This window comes from Brachypodium distachyon, chromosome 5, assembly GCF_000005505.3.
Source record: "Brachypodium distachyon strain Bd21 chromosome 5, Brachypodium_distachyon_v3.0, whole genome shotgun sequence".
Lineage (NCBI taxonomy): Eukaryota > Viridiplantae > Streptophyta > Magnoliopsida > Poales > Poaceae > Brachypodium > Brachypodium distachyon.
Genome location: NC_016135.3, coordinates 8439453 through 8453209, shown reverse-complemented (window position 1 = coordinate 8453209; position 13757 = coordinate 8439453). Strand labels below are relative to the sequence as shown.

The window sequence follows — 13757 nt, the reverse complement described above, 5'->3', positions numbered from 1 at the left end:
CTGGATCTCCTGGCTAAACATCGAATCCAACGTCGTGCTCCACGAAGAAGCTAGCGGCTCACCTGCTCTGCTGGAACCTCTGAAGAAAACAACGTTGCAAAGCAACTGAGTACAAAGTACTCGCAAGACTTACGGGAGAACTAAACTAAATATGCAACAAGCAAAGGAGGGATATGGTGGGGTTATGCAGTAGCAACAAATATCTGGAGAGACACTCTAATAACAACGTCTAATGAGAGGATGAGAAGCGTCTACCAGGTGAAGGTGATCTTCTATTAACTAACACCAACCAAACACAACCTTTTATCACCCCCTCAACCCCTTGTGAAGAAATGATCCAAAGGCACTCACGCTTAAGCAGTTTTAAGCATATCCATGATTAAGGCTAATTACTACTCAAGTTGTTGAGATTAAGTTGGTTAAGTTCTCTATGATCAAGTAATGACCAACCAAGTCATCCATAACCGTGGACACGGCTTTTCGAAAGATTTATCCCTACAGGGTGCACCAATTTACCCGTACACGTTCGACCAACCCACGAATACCAAGCGTGCTCACACTCAAATGTGCGCTGGCTGGATTGAGCGACACGACGTTTCCAAGTTCCACAACTAATCCAGGGGGACCACCCAACTGAGTCTATCCGAAACGAGAGCCCGGCCGAAGCGTCGTACGGACTCAAGAGTTGCGAGGACAGCTGGTAGTGGTTCAGAGCCCACAGGATAACCACTCCAGACTAGTGTCGCAATCCTATATGAATGCAAAGTCACCAACAAGTCTCCAACACAACACCAGTGTATATGCGATATGCCAAATGGAACGCCCCAACTATGTGGCCCCTGGAACAACTGAGGATCAAGTACTAAGTCGAGGGGGAAGCCATATCTTCTCCCACGAGCGGTTAGCGCGAAGTTTCTTGGATCGGCGAAAATGAGAACTCAGTCCTTAGGTTGGCGCAAATGGAACAAATCACCAGTGCGCTAGAGCACGGCCTCCCATCGTTACCTTATTACAGTTAATATCATATCACAGTTTTAAGAATTGCAAATAAAACATAAAGTAGCATGTGGATGTAGCAAATTGTATAACCCCAAGTAAGGACACTAGACTAGCAATCTAAGCACGACTTCTAATGACCAAAATGTAGGGCAACAACAAACATTTGACATGGTAATAGGATAAGTAACATGACAAAAGGCAATTGAGTAGAGCTGACTAAAAGCTATGCAATCTTAGAGGCATCGTGACAAGACTGAGAACGTAACTTAGTGCAAGAATGAGAGAGAGGCATTGGGTATAAACAACATGGTCAAGGAATGGCTGCTTGCCTGGAGTACTCAATTGCCCGGAATTGAGCAAGAATTCTGAAGAAGAACACAAGCGTACTCGTCGTCGTAGGAACCGGAGACTAACGAGGAAGAAGCAAATACACAACATAGAAGGAAAGTATAAGCATACAATATACACATGGTAATTGATATGTGCAAACCAAATGTATGGCATGTGACATGCTATGAGAGAACATGAAGCAACAACATAGGATTTTAAACTAGTTGCAAAGTTAACCATTAGCTACCTTGAGGAATTCAAACAGCAGCTAAACAATGACCAATATCTCTAACCAGTGGCATAAATAGAAAGCACAGGTTGTAGTGACCAATTTTCATATAAGGATCTTTTCAAACGGAGTAGCCGTTTGAAAGATAGAGGCCACACAAGATTGCAAGTTTTTAAAGTTGGATTTAAACTACTGTTTAAACAGATTTTAAAATATCAAGTTCAAATGGGAAAACAAATGCCATATTAATATTCCTTGCATTTTTTGGAACAATTTACATATAGAGTTTGCAAGATTTGGACAAGGTATGCAAAAGATATGGATTAAACAAGAACAAAACATTTTCTGGAATTTTATTTGCAAAACGAAATACACAGAAATAAAGGGACTCAGGCGCATCTAGCCCTTGCGGCTGACAGCGGGCCCGGGAGGCTTAGCTGGTTGGGGTTTTTGCTGGAGATGGGGATCGAACTCAGGTCTCGGCCAGATCTGAGAACAGACAATGGAGATGGCCACTAGGGTGAGCAAGTAATCTTGCTAGATTACAGGTACATGGCTAGTTAAAGAAAGCAAAAGGCGGAGCCTTCGGCTGCACACTACGGAGAGGAATTTGCAGCGGCGCCGGCGACCAAAGGGGCAGCGGTGAGGGCTAAGCAGGGTGGAAAAGCATGACCTTGCAGAGGGTAACTAGATGACGCGAAGGCCATCACAGGGTCCTTAAGGACATGGCACCGTGGCGAGGAGCAGCAGCTCGCCTGCGGCTAGCCGGAGCGCACGCGCGTGGCTAGAGCAGCACAGGGCACCAAAACGTGAACGGGAGGAAGCAGCAGGGAGAGTAGCTCACGTAGAGACTGTAGGAGTAGACGGTTGTCGTCGAAGAAGCCTCAGCGCGTGGAAATTTGACGAAGAGGCGCCGGCTGCCGTAGAGGATGTAGTTGTTCTTGCGCTTGCCGTAGTTGATGCCGATCAAATTCCTTGCGCCCAGACGTCGAGGAAGAAGGGGCGGAGCTTTTGACGCGGTCGGGGACGTCGCGGTTCAGCCGGAGATGGCAGCTCCACGGCGAGGTGGCTTCGGCAACAAGAACTGCTGGCGGCAGGAGAGAAAAAGAGGGAGGAAAAACCTAGCTAGGTTTCCCTTTTGCTTGTAGGAGAAGAAGGAGGCCGCGGAGCAGGTTTTATACGGAGGGCAGAGGCAGCAGCGACCGTCAAATCAAAGGAGCAGGGTACGTGGCTGACTTGGATGTTCTGCCGTACAGGAGAACGATGAACAAAGAGAGATGGCTGCCTCGGTGGGATGTTGGGCTGGAATTGGGCTGGCCGAAAGAGGTAAGAAGGAAAGGCTTTCTCCTATTTCCTTTTCTATATCTTTTCTATTTATTCAATCTCCTAAACTTGATTTAAATTGCAAGTTCAAATCTGGCTTTTAGAAAATTAGATAAACAGAAAAACTAAAGAAAGGAACAAGAAGTTTTTAGAAAAAGGTTAAAAGTTGTTGTTTGAAATTGGATGTCAAATAGAGGAAGAAAGGATGGGCTTAATTAATAGCATGAATAACTTGCAAAAGACAAAGTTGGTTTCATAAAATAATTAAAGATTGCACATTGCCTCCTTGACAAAATAACAAAATAAGTAAAACTCATTTGGGTTTTGTAAAGCACATGAAATGACAAAGCAACATGAAGTAACAAATTTAATGCAAGTGATTAACATCTCATGTGTCATGATGCTAATTGACATGGCAAAATATTGCCATGCTCATGTCATTAATGATGACATGAGCATGACACGACGATGATAACAATTAAATTACAAAACAGTTCAAAACACCATCTATCGAGAGCAGGATGTTCTAAAGACGAAACATCATTGTTAAACATGGCAAAGCTCTTTCGTAATCACGCGGCGCTGTCGATGGCCATAGGCTGCGCTTCCTGCTTCCCGGGCACCTTCTCCGCGCTTTCCACCTTTCTCCATTTCGCGAACATGTTGCCGTACAGCTTGGCGTCCCTCTTGTTGTACTCCTTCACCTTGTCCTTGAGCGCCTTGTACGCCATCTTCACGTCCCTGAGAGAAGACAGACGAAGAGTGCACTTGGAGATTAGTCACGGTTTGCTTATAATTGCCAGTTTGCCAGATCACCCTAGCTAGGTCTAGTGGTAAATTTCCGGAATTTCTGTCGGTAGAGAAGTATGCATTCTACCTGTTATCTGGATCAATTTCCAGTGCTTTTTTGATATCCATCTCTGCCAGTTCCAGATCGACAAGCTCGGTGTATGCTTGAGCCCTTCTATACAAGGCCTTCACGTTTGTGCTCTCCAGTTCCAAAACCTGACCAATGTCATCAACCATGTCAGGTTTTTGCCAATTTAATTTAATTCACTCAAGAGATCCATGCAATTATCAGGAATGTTAAGACCTGACAAATATGTGCAGTACTGTACCTTTGTGCAGAGTTTCTCTGCTTCTTTATATTCTTTCAGTCTCAGCTTGCACGCAGCGTTGTTGAGCTTGATGTTGATCTTCAGTGCTTTAGATTGCTTCTTCTCATCCTCAGTGAAAGAGCTGTCATACTCAATGTACTTTGCAGCCTAATTCCAAGGAATAAATGAGGTAGAGATCGAAGTCAGGAACACGATTACGTCATTTGCTTTTGACAGGATTTCAGATTAAGTGTACACAGAGCTGCAGTCGAGAGCCTAATGCCATTTACCTTATCATATCTCTTGGAAGCCTTGGCATACTTTCCCATCTTAAACCACACATTCCCTTCATCTTTCTTCTTGGCAGCTGCTTCAATCTTCTCCGTGTTGCTCTTCAAATCCCAAGATTCTTTCTCCTGAAAAACAGAATCATAAATGTTACACTCTCACTGATAGGGAGGAACAGCAGAGGCAGGATAGGGGAACTAGGAAGTAGGGAGCCGCAGTTACCTTCTCAAATGAAACAAGCTCCACTTCGTAATACACTCTGGAATTGGCAGGAACCACTGCTAGATCAAGCTTCGTTTCAGTGGATCCGAACGCACGCTCAGGTGGTATTCTCGCAAGGGCGACCTCTCCTTTCTTCATGGTGACCACCGTTATGTCCAGCCCTTCGATGACCTGCTCCTCATCCGTCTTGAACTCAAATGGTTCATCACCTTCATGTCCTTTCTTGGTGAACACAGTACCATCCTCCAACTTCCCGACGAGTCTCACTGCAAATAAGATGGAGAAGATCACTATTATTATGCTTCCTGTCCGACACTACAACATTTCACATGGTTGTGCACAGATTAGCTTTTTGCCACACACCTCGGACAACTGCGCCATCGTTGGGTCGCTCATAGCCTTCACCTTCCTTGAGCACAGTCTTCAAGATCTTTTTGTCATCGCCTATCAGTGTCACCGTCTTCCAAGAGACCAGCTCAAGGTCAATGTGCAAGGTAGCATTTGGGGGCACAGCACCTTCGACTCCAGAAGCTGGTCTCCCTTGCTCCCCAAAGCCATCTGCAATCGAGCAAGTATAATGTCAACTAATGACTTCAGCCATAATTCCTGATAGTGTACCAAAATGTAGACCTGCCTAATTTCTGATTTAAAGAAACTCACATTGTGGCTTGACAGTGAGGAGGACCTTCTCGCCCTTCTTCATGGTCTTCACAGCTCTGGAAAGTGCCGGACAGAAGTGACCTGAAATCACAGGACATAATTGTGTATCAGATAAATCTTGCATTGCAATATGTTACAGTATATGCCAAGGCTGAGAAATAACTAGACACGAACCATCTTTCACTGCGAATTCAGCACCATCGGACTTGGAAATAACGGTTCCATCCTCAAGTCTCGCCTCGTACTTGACTGCGTGATGCACATGGAGCAAACATGAAACATGTTAGTAGTTCCACACGACAATGCTTGAAACACTGGTATGGAAGTGGAACGGTGTCATGTGGAAATTCAGATAAGTTCCAGTTCAGTGAGTCTGAAATTATTGCATTTCAGTCTGGATCAGATTACATGCGTCTTCAAATTTTGGTTCAGTTTGCAGTCAAATTCAAACTAAAATCTTGGTGGTTTAACGAATGATGCCCTAAATCATCGAAATTTCTGTCGTTTCATGTCGGGCCGTAACTGACTGAAAACGAAATCAAGTGCCCGATGCAGACATACCGAGAACTAGGTCGAGATCCTTGGGGTTCTCCCATTTCTGGCCCTCGACCAGAACCTTCTTGAAGATGCCGCCATCCTTGCAGATGTCATTGACGCTGGCCCACGACAGGAGCTCGACATCGAACTGGAGCGTGGCGTTCGGGGGGATCTTGGGCGGGGAGCCCGTCTCTCCATAGGCGAGCTCAGGCGGGATGGTGAGGATGGCGTTCTCGCCCTTTTTCATGGTCTTGATGCCCTGATCCCATCCCTTAATCACCTCTCCTTGCCCGAGCTTGAACTTGAACGGAGTCCCGCGGTCGCGGCTTGAATCGAACTTCTCGCCGTTGAGGAGAGTTCCCGTGTAATGCACTGCACAAAACATTTTGGCTAGGTTTGCCCAATTGCTCTGATATGATGACAGAGAATGATCACAATCAAAAATCGCGCCGCGTACCTTCGACCTCGTCGCCGGTCTCGGGCCGGTCCCAGCCCTCGCCCTCCTTGACGAGCTTCTTCTTCAGCCCTTGCTTCCCGATCTCCTTCTCCTCCCCAACCTTCATCGCCGCCGGGAAGTCTTCCTCCCCCTCGTCGCCGTCGAGGCCATCCATGGGCTCGCCGCCCAGCTCATCCATGGTCTCGTCCTCCTCCTCTTCGAGCCCCCTTATTGCCTCCTCCTCCACGCTGGGGATTGCGCTGATGTCGTCCGCCATTGATTCTCCCTGGGCACTGAAGAATACTGAAGGGGAAAAATGCTCTCGAGGTGCGGAGAGCAAACGATCAATGTGCGCGCGATAGCAGTTCCTGTTTGTGTAGTGTACGATTGGGATGTTGTTTGTAGCCTATCGACTCTGGATCGCTGGACTTTTATATCGGAGCAGAGGTTGTTGTGTCTGACAATTTGATGTTCTAGAGGGTTCCTGATATATTGGGCGATAGGGGCCATTGGAATGGCAGAAGCTTCAGGAGAAGGCTGGGTTGGGGTCGTAGCCTCGCAGGTGCCCGATAGCGCCCGATGTTTCTAGAGCAGAAGAGAAGCTGATATTGTTTTGGTGTTTTTTGGCGTGGAAGTAGTGACTCTCGGCTGGTTTTTTTAACATATAGTAGACAAAACTGCCATTTTTGAGCGATTTTTAAAAAACTGATTTTTGAGTGATTTTGAGATTTATAAAAAAATGATTAAGAAGATGTACCAAATCAGGCAGTAGAGAGGTGTGAGAGGTGTGAATAGCGACCTTCCTTGGATTTGTGTGGGTGATTACAATAAAAAAATGCTATGGTGGCGTATTGGATGGACTCAGAGAAATGGTTCAAGATACATAATAAGTGTCATGAATTTAGTACAATTTTGCATTAATTTTGTACTAAACTTATTATGAATTGGAGAGAGTAAATTTCACAGGTCTCATATGTACATGGGACAACAGGCAACAAGGTAGCAGGATTGTACTAATTAGAGCCTGTTTAGTAAGCATCCCAGTTTACCTACTTTCCTTTATCAAATTCTCCGGCTGGACTATCCATGATATAAACTCACAAATGGTCCACTGTTTGTGGGACAACTATGAGGGCCACAAAAAATACCACTTAGCCAACTGGGATATGATTGATATGAAAAAAGAATTTGGTGGGTTAGGGATCCCTAACCTGAGAGGTCTAAACATTTCCTTACTTGCCTCCTGCATACAAAGATACAACTTAGATTCCAATAGACTTTGAAAACAAACAACATACTTTAAATATGATGTGCACAATCCCAACATCTTTGCTTGAGATGCAAAGGTGGGCTCTACTTTTTGGTGGGGAGTCATGTGGGCCGTGGTTAGTTGGAAATGGACAGTCCATTCGTCTTTGGAAAGGCCAATGATTTGGTTCTTCTAGTCTGGCCATCCAATTATAGGAGCTTTATATACTTTGTAATGAGAAATTAGCAACCTTAGTTCAAGTCTGGGATTGGCAGATGGTCAAACTCTTCTTTAGGAGAATTTTTGGACCTAAGTTGCTTGAATAGTGGGAAATTCTCTCCCCGATCCTTTCCAGTGTTACTTTTACTTCTGAGAATGATCAAATGATCTGGTGCCTCCACAGCTCTGGGATCTACATATCCCAATCCCTTTATGCAATAATTAACTACAGAGGTGTCTCCCCAGTTTATGTGACTGCTTTATGGAGCATTAACATTTCCCCTAGAATTCATATGTTTCTTTGGCTAGTTAGCAACAATAAGATCCTTACCAGAGACAATCTAGCTAAAAGATAGGAACTCAAAGATAAGACATGTCTTTTTTTGTTTTGAACCTGGATCTAGTTTTTACTTTGAAAAAATGACAACTTTTGGCGTGTAACAAGAAACATGGTGTGATTAACATGTTGAGCTCTGCCCTGCTCTGGACAATTTAGAAATGTCATAATGATTTGTTTGTTTTCTCCACATGTTTGGTTTAATATATAGGTCCTTTGGACGCGATTGCTGCGCTTACTAAAGCGTTGGCAGCCGCTGTGCCTGAAGAAATATATCCAAATCTGGGACAGATGCCTACTGCTGATCGAAACCAAGTCGATGGAATCTCTCCGGTTGCTGCTCTGAAGAAACGACGCACTTTTGTTGATGCCCCCAGCACCCCGCTCATCGCAGAAACGCTGAAGCTGTGCTGAAAGCAGACAAAGCCGAGAAGCTGAACAGTGATGTTTCCAACCTGCTTCGAAGAGCCAGGCTTAATTCTTTCAGTTCTAATTTCAGTTTCGTTTCTTGTTGGCTTACCTGTATCCTTTCATTCGGGACTTCTTGTCCCCTGCATCGATAAGTTTGGCCATCTGGCTGCTGGAACTGTAACGAATACTTAACTGACACTTGTGTTTCGTTTCGTATGGAATGGAACTGGGCGAAAAGCCTTTGATCTAAAAAACAGGCAACAAGGAGACTGAAATGTTAAAGTGCGGCCAGATAGAGATGGGAGATGAAAAATTCATGCAATTATTAGGTTCAACAACAGTGACTCATGTGCAAACTACAGAATCAGACCAGTGTGCTCTCATAATAGACATTTAGACTCGTGTACGCAATGTGGAAAAACCTGCAAGTCGTATATTTAGATTGAGAATATGTGGGCGAGAGATCCTAGTCATGATGATATCATTACAAGCTCATAGTCCTGTGATAGTAATGATTTAAATGGGATAATGAAGTCCTTAACATGGCCGAGGTCCTTTGCAGAGATGGAGTTTTGAGGTATTTGGTTCTGCCTGAGGTCGTCTAAAAAAACTCCACAAAGGACTAGAAGAAATAAGAAGCAGAAACTTTTGCTCGGGCCCAACAGATGAAGAGAAAAGACTAATGTTTCAGATCATAGAGTTGCTAGCCAGGGAGGAAATAATGATGCGGCAAAGGTCTAGAGTTCCATCGGCAAAGGTCCAGGGAGTTGCTAAACGAAGGAGATAGAAACACGGCATTCTTTCACTCGAGATGTCGTGAAAGGGCAAGACAAACATAATTTCATCTCTCGCAAATCAAGATGGAACAGTATGTCATGATCAAGCAGGCTTGGAAAACTTAATCACTAATTATTTCGTAAATCTATTTACTATGCAGGGTGGGCTTCACGCTGAAGAAATTGTCATATATGTGTCCCTAGAACGGTGTCTGCTGACATGAATGAAATCCTTTGTAAATCTTTTTCTCATGAGGAGGTTGAAAAAAGCATTATTCATGATGGGACCTCATAAATCTTCAGGACCGGATGGCTTTACCGCAGGATTTTTTTCAAAAACACTGGGATTTAGTGAAGCAAGACGTCTACACTGCAGTCTTAAAATTCCTGGAGGGGGGTGAATTACCTGAAGATATAAACAAGACTATACTTGTCTTAATTCTGAAGGTAAAACATCCCCAAGACTTGACTAATACATACCAGTAGCTCTTTGCAACGTGCTTTATAAAATTGTGTCAAAGGTCTTAGCAAATAGATTGCGGATAGCGCTTAATTACAGATAATGTCATATATCAGCATATGAGTGTATCCACTATCTACGTCGGAAAAAAAGGAAAAACGGGTGCAAACGCGGTAACATTAGATATTGATCTATCTAAAACGAATCATGCTAAAGTTGGGTTTCCATAATTATTGGGTTAATTTAGTAATGAAATTTGTTGAATCAGTCAGCTTTTCAGTTAATTTTTATTTTTTTGGATAGCTTTTTTGTTAAGCTGAATGGGAAATTAACAAAGCCTTTCAAATCAACTAGGGGATTAAGGCAAGGAGACCCTATAGATACCTATCCCTTATTTGTGCCGAAGATTTTTCTTGTCTTGTATTTACTCAGGCTTCCAAGAAGGGGGCAGATAGACTTCAAGAAATACTTGATATCTATAACAGGGGTTCAGGTCAGATGGTTAACAAAGAAAAATCTGCCATCTTCTTTAGCAAGAATAGCAAAAAAAATTCGAAAAGGAGGAATGCCCCGGCCTCTGCATCAATTGATGCACACAGCCAAATTTATTACGAAGTTTGCAGTCACAGTACAGTTCAAGCATCACACGAAGGAAAGTAAAAATCAGCCGGTGGAAAAGTCTATACAAAAAATGCCTATGCATCATGTAGCAAGAATTCTACTAGACCGCCATCCACCCAGGCTGAAGATATCCCGAGTAACCGTCTCCAGACGGTTGCACCCAATATCCAAAGGCTCCTGTTGGTCCACAGGGAGAAGACAAGACCACAAACGGATCCAGTGAGTGGCCCTGAAGATAACCTGCAAAATATTAGCAGCTCTAGTCTTATTAAAAACAATATCATTTCGGCAATTCCAAATAGCCCAACAAAAAGCAGAAACTCCCACCCGAATTTGAGGTTTTAGTTTTTTATCAACCCCGTTCAACCAATTCCTAAACATATTTGTGACATTGGTTGGAGGCGGCAAATTAAAAGAAACATGGACAATACGCCATACAAGACGAGCATATGGACATGATATAAACAAGTATTGGATAGTCTCTTCTAATCCACAAAAGCAACATTGTTTACACCCAGACCAATTACGCTTAGCAAGGTTGTTTTTGGTAAGCAGCACTTTTCTATCAAGAAACCACATAAATATCTTTATTTTCAGAGGAATTAATCTTCCACAAATATTTGCGAGGAAACACAATTTGACCATCCATTAAATCTCTATACATGTATTATTTAACCGAGAAAACTCCTGTATTCATTAGTTTTCAGGTAAAAGAATCTGGATCAGCAGACAGGCGAACCATCATTAAACGGTGGACTAAATGTAACCACGACATCAATTTATCCCCTATCAGTGTTCGTCTAAAACCAATATTCAGAAAAACAGATGACATAACAGTAGCAACCAAAACATTTTTTCGTTGTACAATATTAAATAATGATGGATATTGTTGGGCAAGAGGCCTGTCACCAAGCCAAGTATCTTCCCAAAACCGAGTGCTTAATCCATCCCTTACTACAAAGGAACCTCAACTAAAAATATAGCAATAAAGATTCAATAATTCAAGTAAAGAAGATCCTATGCATTAATAAAGAGGTTCTGGAGGAAAATTATTTGGGACTTCCAACTGCACTTGGAAGGAACAAATCAGGAGCTTTTGAGAAACTTTGTACTTTCTCCGTCCAACAAAGGATGTCTCAATTTTGACTAAATTTGAATACATCTATACATTAGATCATGTCTAGATACATCCAAATTTTGACAAACTTGAGACATTTTTTGCTGGACGGAGAGATTACAAAAGTTAACTCCCTTACAGGTGGTTGGTCAGAGAAGAAGCTAAGTTCGGTTGGCCGTGAAGTTCTAATTAAAGCAGTGCTGCAAGCAGTCCCTATTAATCCCATGCTCAAGGAAGTGCCGAGTCATTATCAGACTTGAAGAATTGGTGTATTATCATGTCATCATTGAAGAAGTTCCTTAAAAGTTTTGTTGATGCCCCTTGATTCAAGGTTCTGTTGTTGTCCTGTAGATTTTTCAGAGAAACATGTGTATTCCTTGTAGCAGTGTGTTCTGAAAATGCTTATTCTCTACGGAAAAAAGAACCGGCGCGGCAAGGCGCGCAATATCGTCTAGTTAGAAGAATTGGGGATGGAAAAGCTATCATTGTATGGCAGGACCGGTGGATACCAATTCTAGGATGCAAACCAATTAGCAAGAAGACCAGTGCAAGCGCAAGGTATGCCTCTGATCTCCTAAATTCAGAAGCAACTGCTTGGGATATACTAAAATAAATGAAAATTTCAATTCGTTAAAAGCACAAGAAATTCTTAAGATTCCCATTTGTAAGCTTCGAGAAGATTTCTGGCCATGGAGTGGGGAAAAACATGGACTTATAAAATGCTAGCAGCTAGTGCAAGATATGAGGATTACTACCGAAGAGGCATTGCTGAAAATTCAGAAACTGAAGGAAATAAAATTTGGGTCAAACTATGGAAACTCGCGGTTTTCCCAAAACTTAGAACTTTTTGGTGGCGAGTCATTCATGGGTTCATCCCGTTCATGAAGAACTGCATCGAAGGAATATTAAAAAATAAGGTAATTGTTTAGAGTGTGGTGCAAAACAAGATACATGCCCCTATGCGAATTTTTTTTGGAGTTCTTTCAAAAATGGGTTTTGCTAATTCTCAGGCAAGTGAGAAATAAGAATTTTTCTTATGTCTCAGTGGACCTGTACAGCCCTTAGATCACACATCAAGTCGTGCACGAATCTTCTACGGAGTACTGTTTCTTTTGGCTGTTGCTTGTTGCCTAAAGCTGATTTGTGTCTTTGTTGGACTTCTCAGTTATGGGCTGATATGGGCTTTTTTTATTTCTCAATTTCGACCCACTCAGGGAGGTTTCCCCTAGCAGTCCAGGCATTGGGTGTATAATGTGCAACTACGGATATGACTGTGATATGTGAACTTTTTTTTCCATTATGCACCTTCTTCCACAAATGAATCCACTTGATTGTGCATGTGTTCTTATTACTATGGAAGTTTTCATTTGTTTTCCATCTATACCTCTTTTTTTTTCTAATAGCAGCCTTGTTGAAAAAAAAAATGTCCTGTTATGAAGGAAGCTTGTATAAGTAAGTTGTACATTTGTTTTTTTGTCCAATTTGGGTTATTACAATGTGCAATTACATTAAATTGTATAGTTGCAAAATTTGATTTCTAATGTGCAACTAATATTTTTGTTCAATGGGAAGTGGTTTGGGGGGCAGGGCGGCATGTCTGTTTTTGTGATGTGTTACAACCCATTTTAATTGTAACGTGATTAGCTCAATATTTTATAAAACCTAACGTAGTTGCACATTTTGATGCACAATGTGCAACTCTTATTTTTCAAAAAGGTGCTGGCAGCGGGACAACACGCGGACCAATTTTGTAATGTGTTACTCCACTCACAATACTTTTCAATATGATTTTTTAGCTAAAATTTTTAAAAGATCTAGCTCAGTTGGCCAGCTGCACATTTTGATTTCTAATATGCAACTCATATTTTTTTTTTAACGAGTGGTTCCGAGGGGCATGGCGGTGGATCCTTTTTTGTGATGTGTTATACCAGACTTAATTTTTTCACTGTGATTTTGAGCTCAGTATTTTTATGAAACCTAGCGTAGTTGCACACTTTGATGAACAATGTGCAACTCTTATTTTTCAACGAGCGTTGGCCGGGGCAGGCATGCGGGCCTATTTTTGTGATCTGTTACACCACTCAATGCTTTTTAGCGTGATTTTGTAGCTCATCATTTTACGATACCTAGCTCAGTTGCTCATTTTTATGAACAATATGTGCAATTGACGCTCTTGTTTTTTTCTAAGTAAAACCAGCATTTTGTTCAATGTTTTGTTTTGACAAATCAAAAGGGATCATACACAATACTAGCCCATGGATATTTAGGTAGTAGGCTAGTTGCAATCTTTTATTTCTAATGTGCAACTCATATTTTATTTCCAAAAGGCGGTGGCTTGTGATGTGTTACAACACACTTGATTTTTTTAATGTGATTTTGAGCTCATTATTTTTATGAAATCTAGCGTAGTTGCACATTTAGATTAACAATGTGCAACACTTATTTT

At 42.3% G+C, this 13757-nt stretch overlaps 1 protein-coding gene across 1 annotated transcript; it reads right to left on the bottom strand.

Annotated features, from left to right (window-relative positions):
• Positions 1-3222: 3222 nt before the first annotated feature.
• Positions 3223-6618, bottom strand: LOC100846872 (70 kDa peptidyl-prolyl isomerase). Its single transcript, XM_003579520.4, has 10 exons — positions 6143-6618; positions 5710-6057; positions 5323-5397; positions 5149-5229; positions 4852-5046; positions 4489-4754; positions 4269-4394; positions 4000-4146; positions 3759-3886; positions 3223-3622 (listed from the first exon to the last, which is right to left on the bottom strand). The coding sequence occupies exons 1-10, from the start codon at positions 6396-6398 to the stop codon at positions 3454-3456; spliced, it is 1791 nt and encodes a 596-aa protein (XP_003579568.1). The 5' UTR covers positions 6399-6618; the 3' UTR covers positions 3223-3453.
• Positions 6619-13757: the final 7139 nt, after the last annotated feature.